This window comes from Hevea brasiliensis, chromosome 17, assembly GCF_030052815.1.
Source record: "Hevea brasiliensis isolate MT/VB/25A 57/8 chromosome 17, ASM3005281v1, whole genome shotgun sequence".
In the NCBI taxonomy this organism is placed as follows: domain Eukaryota; kingdom Viridiplantae; phylum Streptophyta; class Magnoliopsida; order Malpighiales; family Euphorbiaceae; genus Hevea; species Hevea brasiliensis.
Genome location: NC_079509.1, coordinates 14,331,923 through 14,357,290, shown reverse-complemented (window position 1 = coordinate 14,357,290; position 25,368 = coordinate 14,331,923). Strand labels below are relative to the sequence as shown.

The 25,368-nt window shown below is 28.6% G+C and overlaps 2 protein-coding genes and 1 non-coding gene across 3 annotated transcripts; 2 read left to right on the top strand and 1 right to left on the bottom strand.

Moving 5' to 3' along the window:
- Positions 1-15,539: 15,539 nt before the first annotated feature.
- LOC110658095 (transcription factor MYB62) lies at positions 15,540-17,045 on the bottom strand. The gene is made up of 3 exons (XM_021815583.2): positions 16,727-17,045; positions 16,506-16,635; positions 15,540-16,405 (listed from the first exon to the last, which is right to left on the bottom strand). The coding sequence occupies exons 1-3, from the start codon at positions 16,890-16,892 to the stop codon at positions 15,748-15,750; spliced, it is 954 nt and encodes a 317-aa protein (XP_021671275.1). The 5' UTR covers positions 16,893-17,045; the 3' UTR covers positions 15,540-15,747.
- A 2,481-nt stretch (positions 17,046-19,526) lies between these two features.
- On the top strand, positions 19,527-19,598 carry TRNAT-UGU (transfer RNA threonine (anticodon UGU)). Its single transcript has one exon. It is a non-coding gene; the product is annotated as a tRNA-Thr (tRNA).
- A 2,133-nt stretch (positions 19,599-21,731) lies between these two features.
- LOC110659666 (transcription factor bHLH75-like) lies at positions 21,732-23,360 on the top strand. The gene is made up of 6 exons (XM_021817670.2): positions 21,732-22,060; positions 22,170-22,289; positions 22,425-22,490; positions 22,605-22,673; positions 22,775-22,852; positions 23,066-23,360. Exons 1-6 carry the CDS (start codon positions 21,779-21,781, stop codon positions 23,138-23,140), a joined length of 690 nt encoding a protein of 229 aa, XP_021673362.2. The 5' UTR covers positions 21,732-21,778; the 3' UTR covers positions 23,141-23,360.
- Positions 23,361-25,368: the final 2,008 nt, after the last annotated feature.

The window sequence follows — 25,368 nt, the reverse complement described above, 5'->3', positions numbered from 1 at the left end:
ATCAATAATAATTCAATCCATTAATTTTAAAAAAAAATAATAATTTTATAGAAACTCCAATTCTAAATCAAATTAAAACAATTTATTTTCAAAATATATTAAAACAATCACAAAACAATTTAATTACATTCATAAATAAAAAAAATCCATTAAATTCAATTAAACAAGAATACAAAATAATTCATAAATTAAACATGAACTTACAAATCAAAATCAAAAAAATAATATTACACTAAACTGAACATAAAATAAATGTAATTTACAAAATTACATCCATTTCACTAAACCAAAATAAACAACAATCTAAAAAAATTAAAAATTATACAATCTAATACAATCCAAACAAATTATACAAAAAAAAATTACTCAAGAAAGAATCAAAATTAATCGTCTAGCTCATTCTATTCAACAACATCAAAAAACAAATTCATATCAACTAAAAAAATTATATTAAAAAAACACGATAATAAAACAAAATCATAAAATCAAGTCAAAAATCCAATTCAGAATGGAAAAACATCACATTTGAATTAGTATGCTCATCACCTATACAACAATGGTAAAAACAATTTTTATTAAACTTTATTCATTTCTAAGTTCAACAAAACATCAAAAAAAAAACTCAAATAAATACAGATCAATATCTATTATCAGAATCTATTTATTACACAGCTGTATTCAAACATTTCTTCTTCAAAATAAATTTAAACAATTCAATTTTAAACAAAAACAATTCCTCATAACACACATTAAGTTACACTTCAAAAAATTTCATACAATTAAAACAACATCAAAAATATTTAAATTTTATTAATTAAATTAAAACAAATCATTCAGTATTCATTAAATTTCATATTTACACAAAAAATTCATTTAATCATCAATTTTAGTACCATAATTTAAAATTATTCATTTAAATAAAAATTTAAAAAAAATTTATTTTAAATTCAATAAATAAACACATATATTTTTTATATCATAATTATTAAAATTTTATTTCTAAATTTTTAATAATTATTTTAAAATTTTTTAAATTAATCAATAAATTTTTAAATTTCAAAAATACTAATTTTTTTCAATTTCTTAATTAATTTTCATATTCACTTATAAAATAATTATTTTTTTTATAATCTTTTTTATTTTGTTTCATATAAAAAATAATTTCAATTTTTATTCTTATCATTTTTTAATTTTTCAATTTTTTCAAAATTTGCATTATTTTATTTCAACCTGTTCTAAATTTGTATTTCTTAAAATTTGGCTATTTTAATTTTCAATTTCTATTCCTTTTTGTTTTTTCTTTTTGGTCTTTTTGTACAATTTTTTTATAATTAGGATTTCAATTTTGTTTTTAATTATCTTATGCGTTTGTAAATTTATTTTTCAATTTTTTAGTTTGCTTTTATTTTTTTCAAATTTTGGCTTAAATTCCAAGGGTTCATGTAATATTATGTTATGCATTAGATTTTAATCTTTTTTCATATTTCTTGATTGTAGTTGTGTTTTGATTATAGCTATTTGAACATATATGAATTTTATATCAAAATCTTTGTGAACAATTCTCATTAATTTTAGTTGGTATATTTTATTAAATAACATTTCTTGGCATTCAAATTATATGAATAATTATTTTGTATTTCTGTCAAGTTTCAAATTAATGAATAGACAAATTTTATTTGTCTATTGGTTGTTATTTAATGTTAAATGAAAATATGGTTTTTAGTTTTAGTCATGCCATCATAGTTATTTTAGCATCATTTTTGAAATTAATTCAAATTCAACACGTCTTGTACAATTATTTGATTGCATTTTCACATCACCAATTAATTGTGTATTATTTGTAATTTTTCATTCCCACAAAAAGTCTTCAATCCCAATTAACCATTCAAATTTAGTTTTTTTTCAAATCAAAAGAACTCCAAATTGTAATAACCTAAAATTTCCCAAATTTTAAATTAACTTGCTTTAATTTTTATTAATTACAACTTATCACACTCTTATCTAATTTCTATATTTAATTCAACACTTTTCTACCTTCAATTCAATTAACATTCCAAAATCACACTCAAATTTTTTTTTTTTTATTTTTAAAATTCAAAGTGTAAACTAATAATTTTTCATTTAAAAGTTACTAATTTTTATTTTATCTATTTAATTCATAAATTAACAAACTTTCTTTCAATAAATTCACAAATTCAACTTAATTCTTCTACCTAAATTTCTTTAATTAAAATTTTTCAAGTTTTTTTTTGATTTATTTTTTTCAATTTTATTTATAGTTATAATTACTCAATAACTTTTTTTGAGTGGAAAATTTGAATAGAGAGATTTATTTTTTTTGTTTACTTTCAATTTTTATTTTTTTTTCTTTCTTTTTTTTCTTTTAATCTTTATCTTACTATGGTTTTTAAGTGAGAATTTTTTTTTTTGAATTTTTTTTTTTTATTTTTATTTTAATTTTCAACTTCTTTTTTGAGATTTATTTTGAATTTTTCCATTTATTATGTTTGAACTAATTTTTATTTATAAATTTTTAAATTTTTTTTTGAATTTTTTTTTTTTCTCTTTTTTTATTTAATTTTTAATTTCTTTTTGTTTATAAATAAATTCTTTAATTTATTTTTTTATTCATTTTCATTTCGTCATTTTTTTGTAATTATTTTAATTTTTTTTATTTTTTCTTCTTTAATTATTTTTTATTATATATTTCTTAAGAATATAGACATAATTATTTTTATTAAAATTCATTTTCTTTTATCACACTTCTCTATTATTTTATATCTTAATCAATATTTTCTTTAACTTTTTTATTTTTTTTTAGATATCTTCTTTTATTAAGAATTTTTTTTATTTATAATTCTGTCTTCACTATTTCATTTTTCATTTTATTATTCATTTATTAGATTTATTTTATTTTAGTATATTTTTGATTCATTTTTTGGTTATTAATTATTAATTATTTTTTAAGTCAATTTCATTATTTTGTATATATAATATTAAATTTTTAATTTTTTATTATTTATATTTTTTAATTTAATTTTTAATTTATAAGTATCAATTTTTTATTATTTTATTTATATTAATTTTTGATTTTTTTATTTTTTATTTTTTTTATTTAAAATTTTTTATTTTATTTTTTTTGTTTTTAATAAAATGGTTTTCTTTTTTTTATTATATTAAATCAATTAATTGATTTTAGATTAAACAAAAAATGTGTCGAATTGATTGTATTTGTAAAAGGGATACAGACAAATTTAATGTATTTTGATTTTATGGCATATGCTCGCAATTATTGGCTTATTGAGTATTAACGCCGACACAAACGACAAAAGATTTTTATCACTATGCCCTTTCTAGGGAAAATAAGGCGCGCCCACCTGCCTTTATTTTGTATGCACTTTATTCTTATCGACCTGACCCCTTACCAGCATTCACCTTTTTCACTAGTTAGATAGAAAATCTTTTATCTATCTTTTTTTTCCTTCTTCCAATTTTGTTTTAATTACTTTTTTTTTCTTTTCTAGCAGATCTTCAAGGCTTTTTTTCTTCTGCGAGAAAGATTTATCTTGGAGCATCTTTTTTTTTTATTCATTTCTGGTTTTAGGTTTTATTCATTTTTTTGATCATTTATGATTTTCTTCATCATTTCATTTGGATTTTATTTTATTTTTTTGGGTTTTTCTTTTGATTTTTATTTTTTTAGATTTTGATATTTTATTTTTTTATTTTGTTTTTTGCTGTTTTTTTGATTTTGAATATTTTTTGCTTATTTTTAGTTTTTATTTGATATATTTTGGTATTGCTGATTAAGTTATTTTGATAGACTTGATAATATAATTTTTAAATTTTAATTATTAATCATTTAATGGACTTAGGAATAATCAGATGGGGAATAAATTTCTTTTAATTGACTTTTTTTTGTTGGTGAAAGAAATATTTGGCTTTAATTAAATTTATTAAATCATTAATTAATTGGATAATTTTTTTTTTGATGATTTGAAAAACAGTAATTTTCTTAAATATTTAAAAAAAAAAGAATTTTTTTGGTTTTTCAAAAAAAAATTAAATAAATTAATTAATTGATCAAAATCAACATGTTGAATTAAATCTTTTATTTGATTTATTTTAATTTAACAATATCATAAATCCTTTAAATCAATTAATTTTTCAAATTTTTTTTAATCCAAATCTTATAAATCTCAATTTTTTTAAATTTAATTTAAATTAATTTCATAATTACTTTATTTTTATTTTTAATTTTATTTAATTATTAATTTATTTATTTTTTAATTTATTTTTAATAATCTTTTAAATTTAATTTTTTTTTATAATTGTTTTTTATTAAATTTTATTTTAATATTTTTAATTTTTAATTTTTTTAAATTTTTTTTTTTTTTTTTTTTTTTTTTTTTTTAATTTTTTTTTTTTTTATAATTTTATTTTTATCATTTTTAATTCTTTTATACATTTTTTTATTTAAATCAATTTCTAAATCTTTATTTTTTTTTTAATATTTAAAATGGACTTTAATTTTGTTTTTATTTTTAATTTTTTTTTTTTTATTGTTTTTGTTTATTTTTTTTTTTTTTTTTTTTTATTTTGTTTTAATTTTTTTTTTTAAAATTTTTATTTTTTATTTTTTTTATTGTTCTTGTTATTTTTGATTTTTTTTTTCAAGTTTAATTGAGCTTTAGAAAGCGAAGACAAAAAGTTTTTAAATTAATTTTAAAAATGAAAAAAAAAAATTAGACAGCCAAAATAGTTTAAAAGAAAACAAAAAAAAAAGAAGAGAGAAGAAAGTTGTAATGGAGGAGAGACAAAAGAAAATATGGAGAATCAAAATAGAAAAATTGGAGAGATAATAAAAAGAAATTGCAAAAAAGAAAATGAATCTTTAAAAATAATCTAAATAGAATCAAAAGAGAGCTATTGGAAGAGATAATTGGAAGATGTGAAATTTTGAGCTGAGGAATTTACTATAAAAAAGGTAATTATCAAATAAATCAAATTGTGAATTTTAAAAAATTTTCTATTGACAATTGCATATTAGCCACTTGAAAATCCTCATTCTTGATTGAAGAAATTTTTTTGATGATATGTGGTACACAATTTGAATGGTCAATTTTGTTATTCACACTTTCTTATCCTCATTCTTTTTTTTTTAAATTTTGGATTGGTATGATAATTTTTTCACTCTATTTCAATGCTATATAGCTTATTTTTAGGCTTCATTCTTCTTGATGGTTGCTTAATTTTTTCCACTGATTGAGAACTTGATGGTAGCTTATTTGTGGTTTTAATCTAAAAAAATGGATGATGACTTGGGATGAATTTAGGAACTTGAATCCAAAGTTTGATCCTACGGATGAGTTACCAAATTGATAAATTTGATAGATTTCAAAAAAAGGGAGATTGAAACAAGAGAAATAAGAGATCAGATATGAGGGATTCAACAAGGAAGAATGCAAGAATAAATGATGCTATGAACTAATGATGATCTGCTCTTGCTAAACAAAGCATGAAACACTATTAATGAAACTGTTGAATTCTGAGATGGAAGGATCTGACTGGAAACTATAAAACAACTGCTGAGACTTGATTTAAAAATTTGAACACACTTTTTTTACAAACTACAAACCAACGAACCCAACAAGATGCAAACAAGTTGCCTAGACGGAACAACTACAAGACAAGTGATGATTGCTTGATTTGAGCTTGCTTCTCTGCTTAGAGATTTTGAGTTATGATGATTATTAACTTATGCTAATGTGCATTGCTCAACATGAACACAATGAATGGAAAAAACATGAAACTCAACAAAGCAACAACAACACAAAAAACAGCATGAAACAACAGCGCAAAGCTCTCAGACCATTTCAGCATTCCAGACCTCTCACAATGCAGAACTCACCAACCAGAACAACGCAACAGCACAAGCCTTCACCACTTCCTTCCACAACATGAACTTAACCAATCCCTTGGAGAGCATTAACAAGCCACCCTGATGATTAAAGAAAAGGAGCCAGATTGAGGAGCAAATGACACAAACCAAACAAGCACATGAATCACAAATGCATCACAGAACATGAAGAGCAACATCAAGCATCAACCACAAAGACATGTCACAAAAAACACTAAAGTAGATCACAAAGAACCAACATACCAAATGAAAGAAGAGAACAAACAAGAAGAAAACACAGGTAAGGAGCAAAAGAAGAGAAACAACAAGAGAGCAAAAAGAAGAAAAAAAAAAAGAGAGAGAAAGAGAAAAAGAAAAACAAAAAGAAAAAAAAAAAAAAAAAAGAAAAAGAAAAAAAGAAAAAAGAGAAACCACAGGAGAACTACAAAACTACCAGAAGATGAATCAAGCACCCTCACTCATACAATGACCAAGAGCTCCTCAACAAATTAAAAAGTGCTAAAGAAGTTGTATGAAAGGGAGAATCATCATACAACCAAAGGAAGAAATGCCATACAAATGCCCAAGATTTCCCCAAAGATCCCAAATACAGTAGAATGGCACCAGATTAAGAAGAGAAAAGGAGCAAAGAGTGCAATGATTGCTTTTACAGTTCCTTGCTGCTGAAAAGCAGCAAAAAAAACTCAGTTCGTTTCCATCCCTTAATCCCTTGTCAAATTGGTGATGGCAACCCTTTGGAGCTAAGAATTATCTAATGCCTCTCGTAATATCAAAACTCTTTCAATATATGAGAAGTTACAAATTGAGAGATGAAGCCCATGAACATGTATCTTTCATCAAAGATCACATTCATAAATCTTGTGAAGGCAATCTTGTAAATTGCCTATAAAAAGGTTGAAAAATCTATCAATTTTGGGAATTGTCATTTGAACAATCTAATTGAGAGTTAAAGAAGAACAAAAATCACTTGAAGAGTGGTGCATTGTCAAGAGAAGCATTAATGTGTGTGGCAGGACTTGAGATGAATGAATGGGATAGGATCTTTATCAGATATTCAAATATCATTCAGAGAATGAAGATGAAAAAGAAGAAAAAAAGATCTTGAGACTTGATTTGAAGTTTGTTTTGAAAAAGCAACAAGAAGAAAATCACATTAAAATCAGAAGATGAAGAATTCCATGAGATGATATTGATTATTGATGAGCCCATGAAAACAATATTGATGATAAACCACACATTTTGCAAGCCACAAACCACAACACTTGAAACTTCCAAAAGCTCACAAGCCAATCAAAGAATTCAACATTTGGAGGAGTAAAGGCAGAGGATATCAAACACCCATCATTCTTCAGCTTCCTTCCAACCTCTATCTTTTTGGATATCTCCAAAATTCATTTCCCAAGTTATAATTATGTATTGTTTGAATTATTTTTTGATATTTAAATTGAGTTTTTTTTTAATAGTTAGATTAAATTTGTATTATAATTTTGATAAAATATAGGAATAAGAAGAGTTTTGAGATTGTTATAAGATTTTGAAACATTGAGATAAAATAGAGATTGACTCAAAATCTAATGAGAAGATTGAATAAAAAAATTGTTTGAAAAATAAAATTGAAAATTTAAAGCATTTTATGGTAGGTGAATTTTAACATAATAGGTGAGTTGAAAAAAATGAGGAATTCTGAATTGTTAAAAATAAAAAGTAGGGTTGATAATTGATACAAAAATGAGAATAATGAAACTATAAGAAATGAGACAAAGATAATATAGAAATCAATAAGTAGGAACAAGATCAAATTGTGCAAAGATTATGGAAAGTTTTTTAATGCTACAAGAAAAAAGAAAAATTACCTTTCCTTATTAGCATATTTTGTTACAGATTCAATGGGTATTTTTCTTTGTTACCAAAAACCTTTGATGATGATCCCAAAAATCTAACCTTCCATCATCATGGCACCTTTATTTTCTTTAGAGGTTCCATTGCCATTCACATGTGTTATTTTGAATGTACAGAATGTATCATGGAATTTTTTTTTTTTGGATATTTTATATTTTCAATGATTCATTCATATATTTTTATATATGGATCTTATTGCTGATTTTTTGATTCATATAATTTGAATCTTGATTGTTCTAAATTTAATTGTGAAAAGATGTGTGATTTTAATGATAATGAAATTAAATGGAGGAAAGATTTTTAATAAGCAAATTTAGGGAAAATTGAACTAGAAAAAAATAGAATTAAAAAAATAAAACTAAAAAAAAAAATTGGTAAAAAATCAAGTTTCCAACCATTAAGGGAGTTTCAGGATTTTTTTCAAAATCTTACCTTAATTTGTTATTTATTTCATTTTTTTTCTTTAAAAATTAACAAATTCATTTTTTTTGATTTTTTTTTTTCATTTTTGAATATTTTGATTTGCTGATGAGTTTCTTTGTTTTTATTGATAAACCATGTTGATCAACAAACAAATCCCGCATGTGTCTATTTGACAATTGAAATGATAAATTTTTTTTGATCCAAGAGAGCCTGGAAACACCATCTGATGTGAATACTTTGAACTTGCCATTTAATTTTGAAGCGAAATGAGTAAATTATGCCACAACTTAATAAATTTCATTGTATTATTCTGATAAAGTATTTTTTCCTCATCATTATTTGTCTCTTTGCCACGTAAATGATAAAATTTTTAACATGAGAATTTATTGTATAAGTATAAGATGAGCAAGAAAGAAGCTAAATCTAGGTTGATTAGATGGATATTGTTACTTCAAGAATTTGATTTGGAAATAAGAGATAAAAAGGGTGTTGAGAATGTGGTGGCTGATCACCTTTCTAGGATAAAAACTGAAAATAAAGATGATGAAATTGTGCCAATTGATGAGTTTTTCATGAATGAGCAATTGTATGTGTTGAATTCTGCACTTCCATGGTTTCTTTGATATTGTGAATTTCTTGTCTTGTGGTGTCTTGCCACTGATTTATCTTAAGAAAAGAAAAGATTCTTGCATGATGTTAAATTTTATTCTGGAAGAACCTCTTTGTTTAGAAGATGTAATGATGGAATAATTAGGAGATGTATACCAGAGGAAGAAATGCATGATGTTATTTACCATTGTCATTCCTCTGAATATGGTGGTCATTTTAGTGTCTCAAAAACTGTTGAAAAGGTCTTAACATCAGGTTTCTATTGGCCTAAAATATTTAAACATGTGAGAGACTTTGTAAGCAGGTGTGATAGGTGCCAAAGGGTAGGCAACATTTCCAAGAGAGATGAGATGCCTCAACAGTCTATATTAGAAGTTGAATTATTTGATGTGTGGGGAATTGATTTCATGGGGCCATTTCCATCTTCTTATGGGAATAAATATATCTTGGTAGGGTAGACTATGTATCTAAATGGGTAGAAGCTATTGCTACACCTACCAATGATGCAAAGTTGTGGTGAAATTTACGAAAAATTTGTTTTGACCAGTTTGGTGCCCCACGTAATTAGTGATGGTGGTAGCCATTTTGCAACCACCAATTTGAAAAATTGATGAGAAAATATGGGGTAAAGCATAGGATTGCCACACCATATCACCCTCAAACAAATGGCCAAGTAGAAATCACAAATAGAGAAATCAAGCAAATCTTGGAGAAAACTGTCAATAAGTCCAGAAAAGATTGATTGGTCCCTTAAATTAGATGACACTCTTTGGGCATATAGAACAGCATTTAAAACCCCATAGGAACTACACCTTATAGGTTAGTTTTGGAAATCATGCCATTTGCTAGAGTTAGAACATAAAGCTTATTGGGCCATTGGGCCATAAGAGCAATCAATTTTGATTTACAAGCTTTCTTTGGACACAAAAGACTTTTGCAACTTGATGAGTTAGAAGAATTGAGACTTGATGCTTATGAAAATGCTAGGATCTATAAAGAAAGAACAAAAATGGCATGATAAGCATATCAAGAAAAAGGACTTTAAGAAAGGAGATTTGGTTCTCTTATTCAATTCAAGGTTGAAATTTTTTCCAGAAAATTAAAATCAAGGTGGTCGGCCCATTTAAAATTGTGAAAGTTTTCCCCCATGGTCTTGTTGAAATTTTGGTGAAAAACTGTAATTTCAAGGTAAATGGGCAAAGGTTGAGGCACTATTCAGTTGGTGAGCCAATCGAGAAGATAGCAACTTGCTATCTCTCTCATTCTCCATAACATCTTGAGTGAGTATGGTCAAGCTAAAGACCTAAACTTAGCATTTTTGTGCATAACTTTTTCTTTTCTTTTTTTTTTTTTTTTTTTTATATATATTAGATTGAATTTAACATTGTTCTAATTTCCTTGTGCAGATGGGATGCAATGCATTGCAAGCAAATGAGCAATAAAAATTTTATTTAGCTTTAAATTTTAGGTTTTTAATTTGTTCACTTATAATTTTTATCTCTCTTTTGTTGAGTATTTGCTGGTTCATATTGCTGGATTCATTGCCCTTTTGGTTAATTTTAAGAGAAAATTTTTCCAAATTTTAACATCTTGGTTTAACAAGAAAATTATTTGAAAATGGGTGTGTGAATTGGTGCTTTGAAAAATTATTTTGTGTAAGTATTTAATAAACATAACAGGTTGAACAATTAGAATTCATGTTATGAAGGTTTAATCATTTGAAATCTAATTTGTTTCAATTTTTTTTAGGTGCTATGAAATTTAGTCAAATTGGGCGTTTTAACATAGCAAGGTTTTGCTTGTGTCGCCGCTTGTGTTCGCTGGGCACCCTTTTGGAATAAAAATTCTCTTCACCGGAATGGGCCAGCAGCCACCACAAGCACCACCACCGTCACAACATGGCAAGGGCAAAGGACTTCTCATACCCGACTGACCAGCTTTTATTCTCCATTTACATTTCATGTCTTTAATTTCGTTAATTAGTATTTTGAACTTGTTAATATTTTGCTTGTGTTGTTTTTATTTTAACCATTTACTTATTCAGTTTTTTTAGTTCCTCATAACATACATTTTTCTTTTATGTTTTTAGTACATTGCTCACTCGCTTTAAAATTTACACTTGATAATTATATTATCTGCGCTTAACTTCCCTATTCCAAATTTTTGAGATTAATCGATTTAATGGATTCCATTGTTATTTCTTTTGCAATGAGTGCTGTGAAATCCAAATTTTACCTAATTAAATTGGCTGCACTTCAATGAGGTAACACTTCTTATCTCAGCTTGTGTCACTTTCAACACAAGTTGTGCTATCGCTTATGCAACAGGGTAATAATTTCTCTATGCACATATAGCCAAATTATCCCATTCCTTGCACATTTTTAACATTGAGGACAATGTTCATTCTGAGTATGGGGGAGAGGGTAAATTTTTTGCAAAAATTATTTTTCCTTGCAAAAATTATTTTTCTTTTTCATTTGCATATAGCGACACACTCATTACTTCATACTTGTACATATTCACATACATACACTTGCATATAGCCTCATATACTTAGTTACGCATATTTAGTTGCATATAGGTTGACTTGACATTTACACTCATGCATTTCATTTAAAATTTTTGGATTTTTAAACCAGTCTTTGAATTCCATAAGCCACTTATTCAAGCAAACCAACTTGCCTTTAGATGGTTAGTGGAATGAAAGTTCCAGCTGGGTACAAAGTCTTAAGCATTATTCTTTCTCTTACTTAATAGCTGAAAATTAATACATTCATCTAGGTATATAGATTCTGATTAATTATTTTGAGTTTTGAGTGTCTGGATAAAACCTTTAAGAAAGAAAATGGTCATTGTCGTCTCACCATTCCTAGAACAAGCATCTTAGATCTTTCAAAGCGAAATTTTTAACTTGCATTTGATAAGAATATGATTTAGGCATTCCTTCATATTTTAAACCTCACATTTAGCCTTAACCTACCTTAATTTCATTTCAACCCTTGCAAAACCCCCTTGAACCTTAATTCCCTAATTTCTTTGGAACCCAAATCATTTACCTAGCCATTAAACCTAAACACTACCACCTATCTATGAGAATAATATTTTAGCAATTAAGTGCATAAAATAAATAAATAAAAAAAAATCTCGGAGGATTGAAACATCTTGAAAAGTGCTAGAGTAATTGTGAAAAGTTGAAAAGGTCACCAAAATATCCCAAAGGTAATTTTGGGTGTGACGTGAAATAGGGACACATACAAAATAAAAAAATATATTATAAAAGTAGTCCCTTTATTGTGTTAGCACTTAAGATTCATTGTGAATTTCTTTCCTCTTGATAAAAAAAATTAGTATTATAAAAAATAAAAAAATAAAAAAATATTTGATTTAAAAAAAAAAAAAAAAAAAAAGAAAAAATTGGATGCACTTTGAGTTTCATGATTAATATTATTCTCATATTTTGTTTACCTTATTCCCTTTCTTTGTTAACCACAATCTTACCCTATTTGACCCCATTACAACCCTTAAAAAGACCTAATGATTCTTTGAAAAATGCTTGTTACATTAGTAGAGTTAGATCTTTTATGCTTGCATATGGGTTTGGCAATATAATCTTTCATACATTACTCACCATCTATTTGAGACGCATTGGCTATCTATTTCATTTAGGTTTGTTTTGGCACAATTGACTCTTGTAGCTGGTTGGTATTTGTTGCTTGGGTTGATTGGTTAATTCTTAGCTATTCTGTAATAGTTGAGAGTGCTTGCTTCATTCTTTGTGCTTTTGCTGGTGGGAATTTGGAATGTTGGTGGCTAGAGGTAAGTTGGTAGTTTGGATTAGTGAATTTTGTGTTTTCAAAGACTGATTCTATTCCCTTCCAAATGAGTTTTAATGAAATTTTGCTTGAGGACAAGCAAGAGTTTGAGTATGGGGGAATTTGATGCATGCATTTTAGATCATCATTTAGGAGTAATTTTTGCACATAATTTACCCTTATTCATAGCTATTATTTTAGATATTAGTATATATTTAGTCAATTTTGCAATTTTCACTTTTCTTAGTTTAATTTTTGGAATTCATTTGTTTTGTAGGATAAATTTGGAGAAATTTGATGTATTTTGATCAGAGTAGCCATTTGGAGGAGATTAAAATCGAATTGCAAAAATTTTGAAGTTGAGTTAAAAATGGTAGAAGCGACACAACTGCGGCCTGACAACCGATTAGCTTATGTCGCGAGGTTGTGTCGATCGTCGAATATTCACGCCGAGGCGGCGACACAACCCGCGACACAACTGACTCGGCTTATGTCGTTTTTACTGGAAAATTGTTGACGTGGCATTTCCGTTGCTCCAGCCTTTTTACCTCACTTTCTCTGGATCCTTCCCCCTTTTACCCATTCTAGAACAGTCCCCTTGCCTATATAAAGTGCCCTTTATCACTTTCTTTCCATAGAGAGCAAGGGAGGCATTTTTAGAAAGATAGAAAGAGGGAAAGGGAGGAGCATCTTCTGCATCTTCTTCCGAAAGCAAGGATCACGTTTACGCACTTTTCTGCAGAGATCCTACGCAATTTCTTTGGGTTTTTCTACCCCTTTAGCTTACATTTCCATTATTTCTTCATTTCTTCATTTGGGTTTGTCTTTAAACAATGATTTGTGAGTAGTTTATTGAGATTCTAGAGATGGGTTTGTAAATATTGATTTGTTTTGTGGTTTTGAACTGATTTAGCCATTTAAATGAAGATTGTTATATTTTGATTTATTGCTTGTGTGCTTATTTCCTTGCTTGATGAATGGGCCCTCATTAAGTTAAGTTTTAATCCTTAATAGATGGACTGAAAAGTGAATATTGGGGATGGATAATCTTGCAATAAACTTTATTTTCTTGGTGTTAGAAATAAGCTAAGAAGATTAAGGGGAACTTTCCAAAAATCAATTAGAGCATTAATTGGGTTTTTGTTAGATTTGAAATACCGTGAAAACAGGGTTTGATTTAATGAAAACCAATTTTGAGATGCTTGAAAAAGGTTTCAAAAATTTAAGAATTGATTTCCCTCAAAATTGCAATTCTCATGTGTTTGGCTAAATTAAGGATAAACCACATGCAAACAATATTGAAAATCCAATCTCTAGAATCAATTTAATTTTCATTGAATTTAGATTTAAATCCTCCAAATCTCATAAATAGCAATTTCAATTTAAATCCAATATCTAGAATTACTTTATTTTTTTAGATTTAATTCTTCTTAATTTCATAAATAGAAATTTCAAATTAATTTTTGGTAATCTAGTCTAATTAATTTTAGTTAATTGTTTGATTTAGCATTAATTCCTTAAATACCAATTTTAATTCCAAATTTCATTTTACATCTTTAATTTTTGTCTTAATTTTAATTTTTAGATTTTATTTTCAATATCTTTTAATTTTTGTCATTCTAATTAGCTTATACTTTTATTTCCAATTTAAGCACAATTCCCTGTGGGATCGATATCATTTTTTAAAACTATACTACTGTGACCCGTGCACTTGCGGACACACAACACACCGTATCAGTAATTCTAATCCCCTTAATTATCCAGACTGACACCGATCAGCGAAACAGTGAAATATATCAAGCTATGCAAATAGGGGTATTACAAATCACATATATTTAGAGTTACTTTTATAAATACAAGAATAAAATATAAATATATCTTTAATTTAAAATAATAATAAATAAATTGAATTCTTAAGTTTTAAAATTATTTTCATTGTAATTAATTTGTTTAATATTTATACCCATAAAATATTTTACTGACTATTGTTAAAAATCCCCATAATTAGCCGATACATAAATTCTATTATAAATCTCTAAGTACTCTGTAAATATCTCTTGGTCGTGAAATGAAAATATGCTTTTATCTCTATTTAAAAAAAAAAAAATCCAACATTGATGAAATCATTGTTGCCACCTATAGCATCATTTTCGAACATACGTTCCACGTTTGAGAATACCAGTGGAATAGGACAAGTTGTACATGATTTAATAATGGAATTGGTGACTTGTCAAGAATCATCCCATGGTGGAAAGGAGGACAAGGTTTTAATTAAGTAATGCATTATCTTCTTTATACGTGGAAGCTCCAAGAAAAGAAATTATTATTATTATTATTATTATTATTATTATTATTATTATTATTATTATTATCTCCACTGCTTTTGCACTTGCAAATCTCAGATACATTGCTCTATAGATTATCAACAACTTTATTTGAAGTGATGTGTAAGTGTTTCCCTCCTCTCATTCTAGTTGCTTTTTCTAAGGCAACCCCCCAATCTGGCTAGTTGCAAAAATACAGCCCCCACGCCCTTTCCTCTACTTTCCTCTACTTTCCTCCAGGTCCTCTTAACATGTGAGTGTTTAATATCTACCCTTTAGACACGAGTCCACTTCCGAACCTATTTGTAGTCATGTCCTCCCATCATTTCCTGAATTGACTACCACCTTTCTAGTCTTCTCTTGTTTTTCCGGTTACCATTTGGCGGTCCTGGAATTTTATAATTTTTGTAGAAAATGCAATGAAAACAACCAATTGAGAAAGGGGAAAGAAAAAGAAAATTGGATATATCCTTAAATTAGTCTTTATCATTTTCTTTCCAATAATTATTTTGTTAAATTTCTATGGTTGATCAAAGATTAAGAAAAGAACACTAAATAATTTCTAACCATATATATGAGTATTTTCTTTATGAACTACAAAATGTAAGTTACTAGTTATAATTCCATTACACATCCTTGCAAACCCATTCCAAATCAGTATATGATGTCTGCGTCAAGATGATATACGTGTGGATGTCCCTAACCATAATCACAGAGCTATAGATGGTATATAGATATATGGCCTTCTCATTCCCTTTCTCTAAAGTCTAAACTGCCATATGTCATCCATGTTCCATAGAGTATCCGTCATGTCATAATCAAATACCCAATTGCCTTCTGCCATTTGGCATTCTGATGTTGAATCACCAAAAGTGCCAATTTCAGGCATAGAAGCAGGATTGAATCCGTCCATGTGATAGCCACTGTTCTCCACATAGTAACCGTCACTTAGAATTAGGTTGTTATTGACTGTATTATCAAGTAGAGGTGGACTAATAATTGCCGGGTTTTCGAGAAATTCAGGCTGGCGTGAGATTGGCATGGAATCTGTGGAGAGAACACTAGGGCTAGTGACTGAACTTGAATGTTCACTTGCAAGATTTGAGTATTGTGCCAATTTGGTTTGTGGAGGAAATGATTCTGATGACGAAGAATTGTCAACTGTGAAATTGGTTGATGATGCAGAAGCAATTACATGAGTTTGTGAATCCAGGGTTGATAAAGGATATGATGAATTGCAATTTTGCTCCACTTTTTGAAGCAATCTTGGCATCCAGTAACACCTAACAGCATCCAGGAACCTCTTACTATTAGACTCAATATTAAGCTGACGTGCCTGCCTTTGCACCCTTGTTCTCCAGTAGTTCTTGATTTCATTGTCAGTCCTTCCAGGCAGATGCTGCGCAATTTTTGACCACCTAAATATAAAGAGGACAATAAAAAACTTAGCTATTTAAGAATTGATCTCTTGAGATTAATATAATTAACAAGGTAATTAATTAATTAATTAAGGTTTACCTGTTACCCCACTTGGAGTGCAGTTCGAGGATCAAGAGTTGCTCTTGAGGGGTAAGATTGCCACGCTTAATGTCAGGTTTTAGATAATTCAGCCATCTCAATCTGCAACTCTTTCCAGTTCTCTTCAGTCCTGAAAAGTCATTAATTAAACAAAACATGGTGAATAAAAAAAAAAAAAGTTTGTCAATCGTAATTAGTAGTTTAATTAATTAATTAATTACCTGCATATTTTGCTAACATATTCCAACGTCCTTCGCCATGACGAGCTATGTAATGAGTGAGCAAAGTATCTTCTTCAAGGGTCCAAGGACCTCTTCTTAGCTCGCTTTCCTCCTCACGAGAATTGCAAATCCCCTTTGTAACACTACTAGGCACTGGAGTTCTCATACTGTGCCTCAGGGAGAGAAATCAGAGTAGATTTCTTTTAAGACTCGGATTGGTAAGCTTGGAAACCATAGAGCAGTCTCTCCACAAGCTCTTCCCTTTATATACAAAAATGAATGGAATTTTCTGTGTGTGTCGCATTGCTCATTTCCGATGTGCCAGCCTGAATAGGTGGCAATGAAAATATAGCTAAAGCTATGGTCCACTTCATGGGTCCTACCCATAGCAATAAGATATATATCAATAATCACACTTCAAGTTGGAAAATTCAGAGTTTTTTTTTTTTTTTTTAACCATCAATCAAGAAAGAGGCAAATCACATACCATCATCATGCAAGTACAAAGTGGGGACTGTTCCTCTGCATATATTCCACCAACTTTATAGATAATTTTATGAATTTTAAAAGACTAGCCAGCTATATTCTTCATAGTCATAGGTGGAGAGATCAGTCCAAAGACAAGAGTATCAACAGTCCAATACAGCCAAGTCTTTGCCATATTTCATGATTTATGTTTATTTCTCAAGGGCAATGATTCATTCCTTTTTTTTTTCTTTTCTAAGCTCACTTTGCAAGAAACGTGATTGACTAGACAAAATATATTACAGGTTAAATACAAAACTAAATCTCGGATCATGTATAATTTTCTTTTTTGAAAAAAAAATAAATAAATAAAAGACACATGCAAACTATTTTATACATACGACAAATGAAATATTGTGTTTATTAAAAAACATGAAGTGTAGATTATATATATATATATATATATATATAGCTTAGATTCAATTAGTATTCAAACTCAAATTTCATAATCATTGAGATAACTCTAATATCAATAGGATAAAACTTATTTTTAAAAGTGTAGAGTTTTCTTAATTGATCTTGGACAATTTATTTTAATAAAATTTCAACTCACTTGTGAAAAATAAGGAGTTTCTTAATTAATCAATAGTAATTAAGGGAATATTAATAAGTATTGGATATAGTGGTAAGGCTTATTAAGTTTTAAAAGGGAGAACTTAAGTTTGATTATTAGAAAATATATTATTAAAAAAGATAATTATAAATTGCAAAAGGATTAATCTTTCATTGTAAAATAAAAATAGAAAATATCTTAATAAATGAAAAAAAAGTAATTAAGAAAATATTGAAAACTGTTTGGAACCTTTATATCTAAAAATGAAACCCATCAAAGCTAAGGAAAAAGACCCAAAAGGGTCATATGTAGGGTTTGCTAGGGAAAATGAAATGTTTACTGTTCCTAATGCAATTTAAATTTGACTGTATTTAATTAATAGTTGATTTCCACAGCATATAATATGATTGTCAAAATGATAAGACATGAACCAATGATCTAATGACAGACACTTGACCTTAACGGTGCAATTGATGTCTACATCTTGAGTTCAACTCTTTCGAAAGGATCCACACTCTTATCTCCCTTCTGGGGCTCCTCCGTTGGCAAATCTGCCAAATGAGATGATATTGATTTTTTTAATATATATATAATATAAAATATGGCAAGAAACATTGGGACAAAATGGTACAAGGAGGCCAGGAGGGATTTAAATGTAGAGGAAGCTAGTGGGGGCCTAAGGTATGAGTTTAAAGCTGTGAAAAGATTGGAAAAAGAAGAGTATACAAGAATCAATAATTGAAGCCGAGACAAGGGGTTTTGAACTTGAGCTTAGAGGATAGAGGTTTCCATATTCAGCCAGCCTATAGCTTCCAGTACGAGTGGAAAGAGATGCATTTGTCACTTATACATTTTTGAATGTAAACTGGTAAAGCATCTCATGCGACTCACTCACCTAATAGATAAAAGTATTTCAATTAAAATCAATAATTTTTATAGTTTCATGTGATACATCCCCATAATAACAGTGACTAAAACACATAATATCAATTTTGTCAAAAATATTTAAGATATTGAATGTGTATGCACGTTTGCTCATACAGGTTTGAACTGACTTCGAATTAATTTCATTAACTTGACATTGCTTTTTATTTTCACAACAGAAAGGAGAGGATATTATCTTGTCCCTGCATTGAGATAATGTTCATAATGATGCATTGCATGATTTTGTCTTCTTTGTATATTTTCAATTAATTTCATCATGTATTTATATGATCAAGAATCTAAAATCATACTTCAAACCATTTTCTTGGGCAATTCTTTCCTTAATTAAGAAATTTTTTAGAAGAATTATGAAATCTTTTCAGAATGGTGTAAATTGTAACAACTTAATTAATGAAAGATTTGTATGTTTATTGTCCAAAACTAATTAATGTCATAGAAATTAGGATGCACATAGCCACTTATTTTATGAGTTTGGTCTAAAGGGCTCTCTCTTAGCATTAGATATTTCCACAAATTTTTCGGTGATAAATGTATAGTGGCATGTGATGTTTCAACTTTCCATAGATTTTTTCCTGTTCTCTTGCTCTGGCATTTTGACCTCAAGGGTGCCTGCCCACCGCCACCCCAAAAAGATAAAGAAAGGAGAAGACTTTTGCAGCAGGCTTGCATAACTAACTACTGCTTATTTTATTGGTCGATTCGATTCCCTTGTGTATATGGTTGACGAGTATCTGATTATTTGTTAAATAATTTTGGATGACAATTTTACCTAAAGGAGCCCCTATAGCTCAGTGGTAGAGCGTCAGTCTTGTAAACTGAAGGTCCGTAGTTCGATCCTGCGTGGGGGCAATTCTGACTTTTTAACAATATTTACTTGCGCAAAGATTACTGCTTTAGCCTTGTCCTACAGTTCATTTCTTTGAATCCTTTTGCGTCTTTTTCATATAATTTAAAATTTCTCAGTAGATGCAACGAAAAATTGTAGTTCTGATTTTGCTTGAGAGCTTGGTGATCAAATAGAGGCCTTGAGGAATAAGGATATATACATTGGGCTTTACAAAAATTGCACCCAATTGCCCAATAAGTGCTGAGAATCCCTTAGGCTAGTCATATTAGAAGCCTCAAGCCCCATGCCATGAGACATTTTAGTCTTTAAATGCTAATAATTAATGGGCTATTCAAAACGAGCTGCTCAATATGTACATATATTTTTTTCCATTGGCTTTCAAGATTAAATGATGATACTTTCTCATATTTTATTTATTTGATTTGTCTTGTTTTCTTTTCTTGACCTATGATCTATTTGAGAAAAAAAGCAGAATTGCATTTGTCACTTGCATCTCGTAATATCCATTTGATCTTTTGTCCCCGATCAAATTGCCTAATTAAGGGCCCCAAACAAAACCATAAATTGATAGAACCAAAGAAATTCAATTTGGTTATTTTTATCTTCAATTCAGTTGAGTTCAGCATGAAAATGTACATAATTTTAAGACAATTGAATGAAATCCAAGCATAACCAAAAGAATCATTGAATACCTTTTATGAAGACGGTGACAGTCTCATTTCACATTAACACTAAAACACTGGCTATGGCAAATTACAGTCAATGTGCAGGGCCTTAACAGCCTTTTGGTTTGGTGCACTATTAGGAATCTTGACATATTTGATGAATCTCAGTTTTGAAAGACTAAGTCCTTCCAACTGTTAGAAAACATGTCAAATTTTAGGAGCATGAAAATCGTACGCCCATTCTAGTGAAGATTCTCTTCATATATAGCCCCATGCAATTGCATTTCCCAAGCAAGACATCTATATCCACAAGTTTTGGATTCTAGTATAGGTGATCAAGTTGTCAACAAAACCCTAATTAGAATATGTATTAATTACTGGAATATAATACCATATTAGGATGCTTGAGTCAAATATTAATGTAACATCTCTAATCTATGAGTATCTTTGTTTTCTAGTTTATTGATTAGTGGGAGTTCAAGTGGGAATTGAATGAACATATCTTGGAATCACAAGGAAAATGATACTGATTTTGGGAATTTTTTATTTGCTTTAGTCATATTGATCAGAATTTGAATTAAATACCTAAAATTTATGTAAAAATATTAAAAGAAACTTGTTATTTTAATTTTTTTTAATTAAAAAAAAAAGTAAAACTTTCTCAGTGCAGACAAATCATTAATTTTGTTGATAAATTATAATGGAGTTTATAAATCGTCATCTAAAAGGATAGTAAGAGTACTCGAGCTATCTTACTAACTAAATTGATTTTTGTGGATCTATTATTTTAATTTTTAAATAAGATGAAAAATTCAAAGAAAATTATTATTATTATTATTATATGCTCTATGCAGTGAAAAAATAGATTTAGATTACTCATTAGTTTTGGGCCATACAGAATCAGACTAGTAAATGTGAACAGTGCTTAAAAAATAGAAAATGGTGGCAAGGAATCATGTCATTTCCAAGAATTCTTTTACGGATGCCATGCCCATCAAATTTTACCTCTCAATCATGTGGTTTCAAATACTGAACGTGTAAAACTTATGTTTCCGTATTATGGATAAATTGCACCAATACTAATTGAATTGTCAATGGGTTTATTTGCGTTTATCTTTTTTTTTTTTTTTTTGGTCTATATTTTTGCAAGATAATAAATAAAATATATATAAAAAAAATCAATTGAGTTAAAATTTGGTTATCTAAGTTTTATTTTTTAATAAAATTAACCCTTATTTTATTCATGTAAGTGAGTTTGAAATGATTAATTATCTAAAAAAATATAAGAGGTAATTCCTTATACATTCTCCACATACACACACAAACACATTCAAGTATATATAATTTATGTAATTTTGGCAATGCCTATATCTAGCAGTGGTCTATTTTTTTTTTTTAAAAAAAAAAAAGAAAGAAAATAAAAGAAGTTGTAGGTCCCCAGAAGCTCATTTATATATTGCAATCTTAAGTTTTCCTCTAAGTGCATATGCATATACACAAGATTTATTTAGAATCAGATGGCTCACGAGTTTACTGGGAACGTACAAAACCTTAAGCCACGGTTCTCAGGCATCAACTATTCAAATTTGCATTTGATAGGGAATAACCAGCTGAGAGCATTGGAGAACTTCAGCTCAACTGATGATCAAGAATTTTTAGCTTTCTTCAATGGCAGCAGCTTCTCCAATCATCAACAGCAACCCCATCTCCCTATGAACTTTGCTAATAATATCCAAAGCTTGGTGCACGCATCTCCTACTCCTGCAGTTTTTGGAACTGGGCTGAGTGAAAATATTAAGGTCAGAAATCGATATTGTGTTTCTGCGCTTAATTTGTCTTATATAAGCTTCTGTTGTATTATGTGTGTGCAAGTTTTAGGGTGTCTAACAATTAATGTGATACTTACAGAGCTTCGGAGGAAGAAAAAGAAAGAGAAAGGATGAGAAAGATTTGCAGAAACCAACAGAAGTTGTTCATGTGAGAGCAAAAAGGGGCCAAGCTACAGATAGTCATAGTTTGGCAGAAAGGGTATTAATTTATATTTTTTATAATTTAAGAAAATTAGTCCATAGAATTCTTCTCTATTTTCTCAACTGTTTGGAACTTAGAAGGGAAAAATCCATTACGCTAAAAATTATATGTGAACATATTTCTGCATTGTAGGTAAGAAGAGAGAAAATCAATGAGAAACTCAGGCACTTACAGGACCTGGTTCCAGGATGTTATAAGGTAAATTAATTAAAAAAACAAAACTCGATTTACTCTTTTTGTGTGTGTGTGTGTGTATGGTATATATGGTGATTTATCATATATATGATATATAATTGTAATATACCTTTGCAGACAATGGGATTGGCAGTTATGTTGGATGTCATTATTAATTATGTTCAGTCACTCCAGAATCAAATTGATGTGAGTTACTGAATCATAATTAAAATTAATCTTCTTAGAATATTATTATTTATTTACAATGGAACTCAGTAATTAATTTCCATTTTTATTCTTGTTTGTAGTTTCTCTCAATGAAGCTTTCAGCAGCTAGTATGTACTATGATTTCAACTTGGAGAGGGACGTCATAGAAACAATGCAGGTAATTCATTTAATGCTTTCTTTTTGGATATGGGATTTGTTTATTTCCTTGGCATATCTTAAAAATCTTGTTATTATTGTACAAATACATTCATATTATGATAGTAATTAATCTTTGAAAATGCAGCATCTTATCTTAATAATCTCTTTTAACATATGTTGATGCCATTAATTTATCTTCATTGAAATTAATTATTTCTTAATTATGCTTTAGGGGACAAATGCATATGAAGTAGTGCAAGAGATGGAGAGGATGGGAAGAGAAGGGTATGGGCCGGGTACCTTCTAATAATTTCACTCAGCAAGACCACATTAACTAAAATTATGATATATATTTAATTTCGTCCTCTTTAAATTTACTTATAAGCAGACATAGATGCATGCAAATGAAAATTGTACACCTTATCTATCTGCTTATGGCAATGAATAAACATAGAACATAAAACATAAAATCGTTATTAATGTAATCTTGTACTTTGTCTATAATAATTTATGGTACCTTTATGTTAGAGGTAGTATTAGTTCTTCTATTAGTCTCTTCATAATCATACTGAAGAGGAAACGTATTATTGGGCAAGGACATGAGGAAGATGACATATTTGTTTGGTGATTAGGATTGTCTTAGCCACTTCATGCGATTGAAAATTATTGCTAGGTAGACTATCGCTTCATCAAAGATCCTACATCTTTTTGATGTAAATTGCATCTATGTGATGGTGATAGCCAAAGAAAATGACATTCTCTACTTTCTAGCTAGTTTCTATTTTCTATATTTCCCATCACTTACAGAATTATGTAAATTCTAAGTGATGTTGGCTTGGCAACTTAATATATTATATGATGATGATTATAAATGGTTGAGAAGTGGTAGTTGTGTTGTGTTATATATGGAAGGCAGATTCATTGCATATCTTCAATAACCAAGACCAAGCAGACATGACAGCTTATACAACTTCAGGAATTTCCTTATTGTTTGTCTAATTTTCCATGAAAATGATATATTTTTTTTATAAGCAAATTGTATTAGAATTATAAATACTCGTAACATCCTTTTAATCCTGTCGTCAGACTCCCCAAAACACTAAAGATAATACAAGTAAGTTAAAAAACTTGGAAAACAGGATACAGGAAAACATAAAACAGAACCAAAGTAGCAGGTACAAAACAAACAGAACAACATCAGAACACAATCCAAACCACAAAACAGTACAACAAAGTTACGAAATCAACACAGGAAGACGAGAAGCAACCAGACACAAAACAGATGCTGAAATGATAACTGGGATGGACGCAAGGCACAGCAGCAACATTAGAATCGTAGCAGCCAACATGAAACGCAAAAGCATTATTGAGGAACGAAAACAGCACAGGACACTCGATCACATTATATATAACAGACAAATCAATGGGAAACGAAAATAACATATACCCCATATAGCCGAAGAGAACAACCTGGAGTCAGTGGGAAAACGCCGCAGAATGCAATTTGGGTCAGGCTAGAAATTGAAGCACCGCATATTTACAACCAGGGATGATAAATGCCAAGAAACAAAGTCCTTTATTATTAAATGCCATGCTTTAGAAATCTCATAATCTTGATGGGAGTAGAAATCACTACATCTAATATATGAAAATAATGATATTGTAGAATAATTTTTCTACCCCAGTCAAGATTATGAGATTTCTAAAGAAGTAAAAATTTTTATGGTCTAATTGTAAAATTAAAAATCTAAATCAATAACATATATTACCCATTATAATATGAATTTTATTATACGTAGTGACTCATTATGATGAATAGTATCATGTCTAGTTACAAAAATTTCATATATTTTAATATTTTTTTTACATTTTTTTTTACTAAAGATAGAGACACAAACCTAATATTTAGAAATATGACTCAATATCTTGATAAAACTATAGTAATTTTATTAAGACTCCTCATCTCATATATAAGTGCTATGCACATACTCTCCACAGTCGATATGGGATAAGAAAGACCAACCCCTAAATACGATATTTTTTTATTTATTTTCTACTGTTATTACGATATTATTCACCTTAGTGACTTACGATATCAAACTTTTTTATTATAATATTATGAGATTTAGGTTTCCCTAGAGAACTAGAGGCCACACCATTAATGGGACCATTAAAACAAAAAAAATAATGGTAATATAGTTGACTAAGAGTAGTAATTGGGAGACGAGTTTTATGTATTAGTATATGTATACACTTCATGTGTTAGAAGATTGAAAATTCATGCACCCTACCACCAAGAATGAGGAGAGAGAGAGAGAGAGTGTTAAATATATAAATGGGTCCATTGATGAAAGAAACTAAAAGGATTGGATATTTTTGTTCCTGGAGTTTTATAGTTGGGTTTGGTGCGTGTAAGCTTGTAAATTAAAGAGTGGGGCATTTTAGCTTAGTTAATGTGGGCAGATTCAGCCCCTAATTTACGGTTTTATAGCTTTGCAACGCAGCATTACTCAGCACAGCTAAGTAAAGGAAAAG

Excerpts from the sequence above, each read along its gene's own strand:
- LOC110658095 (XM_021815583.2), bottom strand. The coding sequence starts at position 16,892 with ATGAGAACTCCAGTGCCTAGTAGTGTTACAAAGGGGATTTGCAATTCT. Across the intron at positions 16,636-16,726 it reads TATGTTAGCAAAATATGCAG|GACTGAAGAGAACTGGAAAG; the intron begins GTAATTAATTAA and ends ATGACTTTTCAG. Across the intron at positions 16,406-16,505 it reads CACTCCAAGTGGGGTAACAG|GTGGTCAAAAATTGCGCAGC; the intron begins GTAAACCTTAAT and ends CTTTATATTTAG.
- LOC110659666 (XM_021817670.2), top strand. The coding sequence starts at position 21,779 with ATGGCTCACGAGTTTACTGGGAACGTACAAAACCTTAAGCCACGGTTC. Across the intron at positions 22,290-22,424 it reads GTCATAGTTTGGCAGAAAGG|GTAAGAAGAGAGAAAATCAA; the intron begins GTATTAATTTAT and ends TCTGCATTGTAG. Across the intron at positions 22,491-22,604 it reads TGGTTCCAGGATGTTATAAG|ACAATGGGATTGGCAGTTAT; the intron begins GTAAATTAATTA and ends ATACCTTTGCAG.